Source organism: Ruditapes philippinarum, unplaced genomic scaffold (assembly GCF_026571515.1).
Source record: "Ruditapes philippinarum isolate M1 unplaced genomic scaffold, ASM2657151v2 ctg20930_1_1_1_1, whole genome shotgun sequence".
Lineage (NCBI taxonomy): Eukaryota > Metazoa > Mollusca > Bivalvia > Venerida > Veneridae > Ruditapes > Ruditapes philippinarum.
Window position 1 is genome coordinate 1 of NW_026857351.1, and position 12,198 is coordinate 12,198.

Consider the following 12,198-nt stretch of genomic DNA (forward strand, 5'->3'; position numbering starts at 1 on the left):
ATATAAAAAAAAAAATAAAAAAACTCGGGACCATATAAAGTACTACTCGTAAATATCTATAAATGTACTAATTGCCAAAAAGAAAATAACATCGTTCAAGTGTATGGCTAATGAGTATCTTTCTTGAAACTATTAAGGAGAACAGAAATAAAATTGTTTTGAGAAATAAAGATAAAAGTTTTTCTGAGCGTCAAAGGCTTAATCAAGCAGTGTCTGACCATGTTTGTTTATTTTGTAGAACAATAATAGCAACGCTTGACAAACTTGCTGTTGACGGGGATAGTAAGGCTGCTGTATACAAATTGTCGCGATTGAACATCTTCTATCAGCCCTTGTTCCACTGTCTAAAATGCTACAAGTTAAGTACTGTGACCTGTTCCATGCAGCTAATGATACACGAGTTGTTATGGCTCTTCTTCGGGTAAATTTTATAATGACATATTCATTGTGTTATTTAAATCATTATTGATAAGCATAAAAGTAGTAAAATATGAAAATATACCATAATGCTTTTAAAAATACATTTATCTATGACTAAATAGTAATAATAATTTCAGGCGGAGAGAAACGACGACGATGTTTGGAACAGCCTGTATCAAAAGGCCGTTGACATTGCTGACGACATAGACGTCGTGCTCCCAGACGTAACGGTCGTCAACAGAATCGGCCGAACGCCCCAGGTGACACGTCTGAATTTTGAAAAAGAAACATGTTTTTGCCATTCCTTGACCATTTGTTGGTAGAATTAGATACACGAATGATGCAGGGTCATGATCGCTTCACTGCTCAAAAGCTTCTCCCATTTAAGGTATTCTAGTCGCATATAGCCTAAGATATTAACTAAATGATTATCCATATTCAGAAATATCTTGAATTAATCCTTTAATATTTCAAAGCAGGTCGGCATTGAACTCCACATTTTTTTTGTTATAAGAGCACTGTGGGTTTGTACCAGGCCTTCAACACAAGCTTAAATGTTGACATACCAATCTTTGTCCGCGAGTGTGAGCGATGGCGTATGTGGTGGACTGACACGGATTTGGCAGTTGGCCGTCCTGTAGCCACGGGTTCTCTAAGGGAAGCTATTGCTTTAGAAAGCAAGACTCTATACCCAATCGTTAGGTATTGTTTGACCATATTAATGGTCATGCCAGTTTCAACGGCAACAGCTGAACGCTCGTTCTCAGTGATGAGACGGGTTAAAACTTACCTCAGATGTACTATGGGGACAGAGCGTATGTCTGGTCTTGGCCTCATGAATATGTATAGGGATATGGAATTTAGTGCCGAGCGCGCGGTAGACATGTTCGCTAACCAGCAAAACAGACGTCTAGCTTTTGTTTATAAAGTTTAAATTTTTATCACACACCCGAGCCACTTTTGCACTCTGTAAAGTTATTGCACAGCAGTGCATATACGTATTTTGACGTGACGTCATTTGCGTTACACAGATGTAGCGTTACGACGCGCTAAATGTAAGTGTTATACTATAGACGCATCAATGAAAAATTGTTTTTTTTTTCACTTCAAAACGTCTTTATTTTTGGTATGTGATAAATAGAATATTAAATTCGTGTAAGTTCATCACTGAATTCATTGAACTCGTTGAATAAAATAAAATTATGCTTGCAAGAGGCTCGCAAAATATCTTTTTTTTTCAACTCGTTCAATAAATTCAGTATCAAACTTTCACTCATTCAATATCCTAGAATAATTATATCTATTATTTCGTATTTTTTATTTTACATATTGTATTATAAATAAAAAGAGTTTGAAATCATCACCAATTTGTTGTCAATGTTCTCTCAGAATAGTCGCAGAATGCCAGAAAATGGCTTCATGATTCAAAAGATTTCAGGGGGAGCATGTCACGTAGCCCCTAGCTATGGATTACATATAAAAATGCCTCAGTTACGCCTCTGGTATGTGTCATCAAGAAATATTTTGGCAACTCTTAACATTTTTACAAGTAATGGACAGATATGGATAGATTTCCTTTGTGGCATATGACTGTTTTAAAACATAGAACAATAAACATTGTATACATACATTTATTGATGACATCTTGATCATTATTTGTTTTATATAATCTAAACCAGTGTACAGAGATACATCAATTCATCAATTCATCTATATATAAATTACTATAGACTGACAAATATCAAAAGTATGAAAGTATATTTATTTCACGCTTTCCAGTGTTTTACTGTAATATATCACATGATTATATTCTGATAAACCACAAGTGAAATTTATAAAATATAATTTTCACTGTAGCCGGACTATAAAAGGGTTAAGGTAAAGGTATTGTTTATTATAGTGTCACCCCTACTGAAAGGGCCAGCCATTTTGACTTATGAGACACCTTTGCTTTTACTATATGTAAAACGGACGAAAAGAATATAATAACTAAATGGAATAACAGACAGAAATAAATGCCGTCATACGTAAATTTTGCTTCTTAAGGAAATGAAAGTCGATGTCATCATACAATCATGTTAAAAATGTAACAAATTTAGAGAAATTTAACAGAAATATATTTCAAAATTAATGATCTGACGTCATGATGTGATGACGTCATAAAGGAGAATGCGCGACCTCACGCGGCAAAATCAGTAAAAAATATTTAAAATCACTTAAAAAGGTGGAATAAAAAGAAAATTTATTTGTTTAACTTATAAGATTAAAATATAATTCATTCGAGAACCCTGCTATTCTATTTTCACTCGTGGCTTCGACACTCGTGAAAATATTGCATCTGGTGTTCACTCAGTGAAATAGATCTATATTTCGATCTTACATGTGTAACAAACAAATTTAAAATCTACATTAAATAAGTACAATGCAATATAATTATAATCAATTTAATAAATTCAAACGCTTTTCTTAGCTTTCGGCATTCCTTATAGTTGCTATTTTTAAAGTGAATGCATATTACATATTACCTCTATACTGTAGATGTTTTTGCAAATTCTTATGCTGACACGAATGATCTAAGGTTACGGCAAGTTGTTTTAGTAATGACAATCGAAGAAGAATACACAATTGGGGAAAACAGTGATAGATATGGCCAGCCAAAAAAAAAACATTTACGATAATACAAAAAATAGATCAATGATTTGACTCTGTAACATTCTTTATATATCGTGATATTACAGTAATTAATTTCATAATTATGAAGTGAGTAAACAATGTAACTTGTGTATCTGACACCATGTTATTTGTTTATTGCTTAGTAGGTAAAGGGGAACAACTCACGGGGAACTGAAAGTATAATTTAGGTGAAAATTTAATTTACTTTGGCTTGCACTTAGTTTGATGAGAACAAAAAAAAATCTTGAAAATGACAACAAATACTCAATAAATAAATAACTGAAATAAAAATTTATCATAAATACATCCTTCTGAATCTGCAATAGATTTTTGCTCTGCTATATAGCTATTTAACTTACTTTAACACAAAATATAGTAATTAAAAGTATCAATATTTTAAAGTAAATGATATTTTAAAATTATGAAGAAACAGTTATCCAACGTTCAATTATCACCAGAACGAAACTGGAAAGAACAATGAAAATAAAAGTCGTTTGAATAAAGATTACATTAAAATAGTGAATCGAAACATCGTCAATGTGACTGACCATGTCCTAAACTGTCTATTCAGTTTTTATGAAAATCGCCATATAGTCGGCTCTTCCAAACAGATGACTGCCCCAGAAGTCGACAGAGTTAATCTTCGAGTATAAGAATTGTGGGTAACTCGCATGTTTATCAAAGCTGCACACATTATTTGGAGGTTCATCGTCTGAAACTAGCAGATGACCAAGGTCTCCAGGACAATGATTATATAATTTGTTGATGAAAAACCGCCGTTCAAGACGTTTTGGCTGGTAGGCGCCCACGATGGAGAAATAGTTGTACTTTTCGGTTGTTGTTAGATCTGCATAGCTTGATGCAACAATACGGTGTTTGTCAAACCAAGAGTTGATATCACTTCCGGTTCCGTTGAATATGACGTAGGTAACTTCTTGGTTGTTTTCGTAGTATGCATACTTGACATACTTTGCCCCAATATTGGCCCAGTTTGAGACAACATTGTTTCTGTAGTGGCTTGAATACGATCGTGCCATATATTTTGGTTTGTCTGAGCAAATGCCAATCCCTGAATAACGAGATATAATTAGTTATATAAAATACGCTATGTAATAGAAAGAGCATCGAAACACGAGGCTATCTGATTTGTACGAGGGGGCGTAGCCCCCGAGTATTAATCAGATTGCCAAGTGTTTTGATGTTCTTTCTCTTTTGTATCATAGTCAATCATAAAAACACGTTCCCTGCTGTAACAATATGAAACCCCGAGGAAAAGTAACCAATGAACGAGCATCTAAGTATATGTTAGTGTTCATCCGTGCTGTTCTACAGAAATTAGAAACTTCGACGGGAGCGACAGCGACAGGATAATGTTTCTAATTTCTGTAGAACAGCTAAGGATGAACACTAACATATTTAGTGTCAAGCTTTATTTGGCCCTTGATTACGTCACTACGCGGTACTATGAAGCACTATGAAAAATAGAAGGCGACTATGAACGGATGTCAATATAGTATCGACTTTTTTTCTTCTATGAAAATTATCACACATAATTTTTAAGAAATACAGCGTTTTCATTGGATGACAAATAAAGCTGGACACTAAATATGATATTTCTGTCGCTTTCACTTTCTCTGCCGTCACAATAAGTAAACCCCAGCAAAAATGAGTCAATCAATGGGCATGCTCTGGAGTGCGGGTAACTAATACCTGCACTCCAGTATCGTACGGTACATGTATATGTATACGAACTCGGACACATTTTTAACAGAAAGGTTCCCAAACTATGATACAAGTAATAGAAAGGGCATCGAAACACGAGGCTAAGGGGGCGTAGCCCCCGAGTATAAATCAGATTGCCGAGTGTTTTTATGTTCTTTCTCTTTTGTATCATAGTCAAACATAAAAACACGTTCCCTGTTACCAAAATATGAAACCCCACAAAAAAGTAACCAATGACCGAGCAAAATGAACCAATCAATGGGCATGCTCTGGAGTGCGGGTTACTGATACCTGCACTCCAGTTACCGCACTGTGCATGTACATGTATACGATTTAACTCTGACACATTTTCAACAGAAAGGTCCCCAAGCTATGATACAAAAACACTATAAATAATCTTTAAATAAACTACAATCGCGATAACGTCAGTATGTGCATGGTGACTTAGAAAGTTGTAATTCTTATATATACACTGTATCGATCCGCCAGTCATGTGACTATAGTGGGTAAACAAGTTGTATTACAATTTACTATATACACACATCTTGACCACAAAAATCACTAATAAGCTCAAGTATCAGATAAACTTACAAGGCTATTTCCAGGCTGTATGTATCCATTAATTTTCATTACGTTAATAAATATTGTAAATGCAATTTAAACTACTGTTGTGTTCGTAGCCAAAGGAAAAAACAACAACAGCACACAAAAAGATCTGTCATCATTCCATGTAATATCACATTGACATGATAGATCTTGCATATTACATAAAAATATGACAAGATTGGCAAGACATATAGTAGTATGTACAAAACAGCCTTAATGATAAATCCTTTCTGTGGTATATTTTTGGTTTTGTCGTGACGCGGCTCATATAGATATAAATATTGCAGGCAGAGTGATGCAACTTTGCAAACTGGTGAACATTGGTATTATAAAAAAAGCATTGTAAATTTCAATTGAATATCTCAAGCAATAATTGAGATATTTGACTTTACAAATGACTTTAACCAAAATTTATAAGTTAAAAAGGGGCATAAATATGTAAATATTGTAGGCAGAGTTATCCAACTTGTCATTCTTATGTATAGTGTTACTAAAAATTAGTATTGTAACTTTCAATTTAATATCTCAAGCAATAATTGAGATATTTGACTATACAAAAAGCTTTAACCAAAATTTCTAAGTTAAAAAGGGGCATAATTCTGTAAATATTTTAGGCAGAGTTATCCAACTTGTCAATCTGATCTATATTGTAAACTTTAACCAACGCAAACGCTCAGGCTTGACCGTTACTACAGGTCACGTGACTCCCTTCGTCGATACAGTGTATATCTTTAGAATTACTAAACGGGCAACATTATGTCGCATTTATTTTCTGTCCCTAATGTAATACGTTTACGTTAAAATATGTTCGATAATTTAAGTAAAATAAGCACCTTTTGTCCACGCATCAAAAACGTTTTGGCCATTACTTGATGTTGCACGAAATACCATGTTCCATCCATCCCTTTCAAGATCTTTCACTAGCAGAACCTTTTGTCCAGTGGTCGAAAATCTGAAATACGAATTATATCATGTAAAGGTATTAAACAAAATTACTGATTTAAATTAAGTATCAGGTGACGTTCCAAGTGAAATCATTATTGGATCAAATATTATCAATTCAGTCTCATTTTCATTTCCAGAGTTGCAAGAGTGCATACCAAGTGCATGTCGTATCCAATATAGCCTCTTTTTATTTTCTGATCCCAAAACGTTCAGTTCAAGTGCATATCATCTCAATATAACCTCGATTTCATTGTCAGAGTTTAAAATATCTACATTATGTAAATGAAATGCATATTATATTCAATCTAGGTTCGTTTTCCTTTTTGAAAGTAAAAGCAATAAAAAAAATCAGGTATCAAATCCTTGTTGTACTTGAATCAACAAAGCTCTGTCACAATGTCAAAAAATGGTGAAAGATTTTATTAAACACTTTTCTTGATTCTATTGGACTAGTACACAGCTAAAAAACCTTTATTAGAGTCGGGTAGCGCCACATTCAATATTGTTTTGTAAACTAAGTGATTTAAGTATTGTTCTTAACAATATATAAATAACTTCATATTATAATGAGTGATAAAGTCCATATCATATAAAGTGCGTGTGATAAAGCTCTGCCGAACTACTTTTGTCGTATGTTTTTTAATGATATCGTAAATTTGTAACTTTACATTAAAGTTATTTGTTGCGTTTTGGTCCAGATATTATAATTCTCAATTCAAATACACTACTTCATTTAAATATTTTTACTGTTGCTTGAACGTCATCTCATTCAATAAAGACAGGCAAAAATTGATGTCATTATGTTAAGTAGTCATAAATTAAAAGAAAATGTGTTTGATTTTCGTGAATATAGTTTAAATCAGACACCAAAGTGAAAACAAACACATTTTCATACGCGCTATCCAAAATACCACCGAATATAGTGTACCTGAAAAAGTTCTGTACCGAAAAGCCATTCAAGGAGGTTTTTTTTGCATGCCGTACTGACTGAAAGCATGAAATGCCCTTATTAGAAAATTGAGCTTTATAAAAAAAATCTTTCTGAGCATTTGACACGGCACTGAGTACTACACAAATGTTTCAGCAACTTAGACACGATATCGAGCGCTGCATAATAATTATTTAAACAAGTTAGACGCGATATTGAGTGCAACAACTGAGAAAAACCTTTCTTACCTAGAAATGTCGTTATTTTCTTGTTCCTTTTCTTGATCAATCTTATCATATCTTTCCATTACTTTCTGAACATTCAAATCTATCTTAGTCATTTTCTCCAACAATAGCTCTTGAAAATAACTTGTCGACAAAGGCTCATCCGAAAGCACAAATTTAACATCTCCCAAAAAGAGAATTAACAGCCAGGCTTTCAACATATTTTACAATGTGAAACGATATTGTTAAAATACGATGTAACCCGGATGCGCGCCTCTTAAATACATACTCTTATATGCGGAACATGTCACTACATCATCGGCAGCCAATAATAACACTTTTTCTTACACATACATTGTTTCATATAAATATAAATATCCGTACTAATGCCCTCTAAAACAATAACATCGCAAAAAAACGCCTAAACGTCTTTTTCATTGCTATGCGTGGGAGGTCTGGTTTAAGCGCACCGACACTACAATGTATACAAGTTTGCTTCTTTAAAAAGAAGCATGCGAGAGGTCCTTTGCAACTGTTGTAATTTGTTTAATTCGAAAATATTAGAGATATTTTTGCATAAAAGGCACAATGAATGTTTATAAATTACAATTAGTTTACAAAATAGAATTTATTATATATATATATTGAATATAGTATCATAATTAAAGTTTGTTTTACACTTATTTTTTAATGTTTTGAAAGATTATATGCCGAAGAAATGGACATTTTTCTGGCGCACAAGGGATATTTTTCTACAAAGGGAACAATTTATGTTATTTTATCAAACTAAATTTGAAATAAATGTTATATATTAAAAGTAGTATCAAAATAAAAGTTTCTTGTAAAATTCAATAATCAAATTTTCAATTAATGTTTTGGTAAGTAAATGAAAACATTTTCTCTGTGCACAACAAAGACTTTCCTTTACGGGCAGAAAGTATGTTTAACAAACATTTTAAGTCCAAGTTATACATAAAAATGTTCATATCATTTCAATGATTGGAATAAACAGTAAATAAAGCTCCATGGCTCCAACCACAAAATTTCAAAAAAAATCAAACTTGAGAAAACTTGTGCCATTTGCGCCAAAAAGATTTCCGTTGCGTAATTTGGTGATACCGATTCAGAGCAGCAAAAAATTCGGTACACGGTTCACTCGGTCATATATTACTGCATGGTGATATTGTAGCTATAATGTTCACTGTTACTATATTTTTCGGAACATGAACTAGTAAAACGCTATTCAGAAAACAATAATCGATTTGTACAGCTCAAAGGAATAATACGGAATGAACCATAATTGCTCGTAGTGTTAGTAACGTAACTGATATTTTCCGATTTTTCCTTGTTCCGACTTACTCACCTCGATATTAATTTTTTGTTTAAGTTCAGTCATATTTTGAAGCGGAGCATGCGCATAACAACTTTTTTAGGTTATTTCTTACGATTTAAGGCTTAAAATGCTATGCATTAACTTCAATTTGGAACGCAACCATAGATGCCAGTAGCAATCATTCTCAACAAGGTGAGGTCTGGTTTGATGACCTCTCAAATAAAAAAAAAAAACGTACAGTGTCCCGTTAGTGTCATCGCGACACACACATAGCTCGAATTGTGAAAGGTCGAAATAACGATACTGTGATGGTGAGAAGTCGAAGATACGATAATGAAAAGTCAAAAGTACGATGGTGAAAAGTCGTAATAACATAACTAACACGAATTTTACCATAGCACTTTACCTTTCACCATTGGAAAAGCATGAACCATTGTGGTTTCGTTATTTCAAAGACCTCATCTGTCCCTCCGTGCATTATTTCACCTGAGAAGCACTGAAGTTCCATAATCAAGCTGGATAGCTTTCTCACATGAAATTATGCAATATCCATAGCGAGATTCGAACCCACGGCGGTGAGGAGTAAGATCGAAACACTAGGCTATCTGATTTGTATGAAGGGGCGTAGCACCCGAGTATTAACCAGATTGCCGAGTGTGTTGATGTTCTTTCTCTTTTGTACCATGAGGTCTTCCTCCACCAGTAAAGCTGGACCATTGCCATATGACCTAAACTGTTTTCGTGCGATGTAAATCCCAACAAAAAATATGCCTGTGAGATAAAAAAAAATCCACATTACCCACAGTATATCTGAACTATTTTTGGCGTAAGTTTTATTTTATTTTTTTTTCTCGTAAAATTGTAAACTTTATAAATAGTGTTTAGTACTAAGTTTCATATTTCTCAATTTAAATATCATTATGCTTCTTAATTTGTTGAAATATATTTTTAAGTTACTCCGCAATAATTACTACAAACTTGATTCATTTTGTTTGTGCAAAGTTCCCGCACCCTTTGAACGTTTGACGCTATCCTCAATATATATTAAAAATCGAAGTCAAAACTTTTCCTTTTTTTCTCACTTTTCATTGTGATATAACATATTCACCCGAAACAAACAAATACCCCTTTTATAATTGTTATATTCCAAGAGTTTTATCATGGAAATATCTCTGTTATATAACGATAATATTTCACTTAAAATAACGTGTCCCAACAAAGATACCATCAGATTTTATTTTTAACTTTAAAGTTTGGTGTTGATTTCGCTGATGATCTATGTGCTCTAACACTGCCGTCACCCCTTTGGCCGGTTTTACAGACAGTCAAGAAAGATTTATAAGTATCCTTTATAACATGTTACCTGTTCCGGCCATATCTTTGCACAGATTCGGCATTACTTTTGCACAAATCTGCGTCATTTCACATTCCTGTGTTACTAGATAAACATATATATAAGGAAATCAATATAAGGAAAATCCCACGAACAATCCTGGTACAGATTCATTTGATGACGTATCATGCCAAATATCTAATCTGTGGAAGATTTTTGAAGTGTTTTATGACAATCTATATATACAAATATATAAGATCAACATAATAGGAATCCCGATGAGTTAATAAATATCACTGGAATGGAAACCAAGCACAGGATCCATTTTATACCACAGTGTCGGCTGATCATAATATGTATATGTACTGCTAACTTTTCAGTCAGTACATATACTGATTTTTTTTCTTAAATTACTACGTGTAAATTCAATGTTTCGATGGAAAGGATTAAAGTTTCTGAGGAGGTATTTTCACAGTAAGTTTCCTAAAGCATCTATATAAGGAGGTATTTTTACAGTAAATTTTCTAGACAAGTCAAAGAAACATAAGCGATTCTCAGGCAGGGCGATGTTTACACTAAACACATCTAAAAGCGTGGTATGAACATGTAAAGGTTTTGCTTAGGTCGACAACGCACAGATATATAAGTATGCAATAAGAAGTGACAACAAGGTTAAATGAACGTTCCTATTTATGCCTTTGTGTCAAATATTTTCCAAGTAACAAGGCTACTTTGACCCACATAGAGATGCTACCCTTCAATCTGTTGCCCCAAGGCATGACTGGGACTTTTCAGTCTAACCCCGTTTTTTTCAAATGCCTGGGGTAAAATTTAAAAGAATATCGAGGGTTTGAATAACCCGAAAAAATTTTGATAGAGAAAATACTCACTTATAAACATTTTAATTTTGTGACAGGTTAAAACCATAAGGCCCGGTTAAAATAAAGTTTTAAAAAGAAAATCAATATATATTAAGTTTTTAAACTTTTAAACAGGCAATTTTTGAACCCCTAGGGAACATTTTAAAAAAACTCTTGAGAGTTCAAATTGGGAGTTGCCGCCATACCAAAAATTTAACTCTTGGGCCCCCGTAACCCACAAACCCTCAACTAAACAAATTTTGCAGGGTCACCAAGGGAATTTCCCATGAATTGGTCAAAATCACAATGGGTTTAAAAAAGATGTTGTTTAAAGATATTGTGAATACTTATCAGCATTACAGACATCATGAGATCACAATTGTCAAATTCTAAGCGATAAAAATACCACATGTATGATACTATAATCTGCAAACTATTCAAATGCATAGAAACAAATTCAATAATAAAATGCAAGACAATTCATAAATATCAAATCTTTTCACATCTTCCTTTCATTTAAAGATATATACAAAACAGGTGATAATATGATAATCATGTAAATAGTGATTACAAAAAAGTCAATACAACATTAACAGAAATTTAGGCAAAAGAAAATAAAAAACTAGATCCTCTTCCAAATTTTGGAAAAAAAAATTCATATTTTGACATCAAACAAATTGATGCTTGGACAAAAAACCAATATATACATGTATTTTTACAAAATAATACATCTTAATTTTTATAAAAGAGTTGAATAAAGATGTACTATGCCTATGTCGATCAATAGTGCTTTTTCTGGAGTTAAGTCTGTAAAAATTATTAATTAATTAACCAATGCAGCTACAAATTTATTATTTATAAGCACTTCTACCAGAGGCGGTGTATACACATTGCAAGGTGCACTGTTTGAATCTCGCAATAATTCATGCGTCTAAAGAGGTCTATGCCAGAAACCTTATGGATACGGCCCAAACGGTGGCATTCGCATTTAACTATTCTGCAAAACGACTTCTTCAGTTCAAAGAACACTGGCTGGGGATGATACAAGCAGGAAAGACATGGCTGAGCGTATACGCCTACGATCACTTTGTGAGACTCGTTGGTCAGCACGTGCGGACGCGTTGCACACATTTCTTGCAGCATACAGGTAAACC

General features: G+C 33.4%; 1 protein-coding gene across 1 annotated transcript; it reads right to left on the reverse strand.

Annotated features, from left to right (window-relative positions):
* Positions 1–3,206: 3,206 nt before the first annotated feature.
* Positions 3,207–7,823, reverse strand: LOC132749451 (uncharacterized). The gene is made up of 3 exons (XM_060739197.1): positions 7,543–7,823; positions 6,255–6,373; positions 3,207–4,162 (listed from the first exon to the last, which is right to left on the reverse strand). The coding sequence occupies exons 1-3, from the start codon at positions 7,737–7,739 to the stop codon at positions 3,657–3,659; spliced, it is 822 nt and encodes a 273-aa protein (XP_060595180.1). The 5' UTR covers positions 7,740–7,823; the 3' UTR covers positions 3,207–3,656.
* Positions 7,824–12,198: the final 4,375 nt, after the last annotated feature.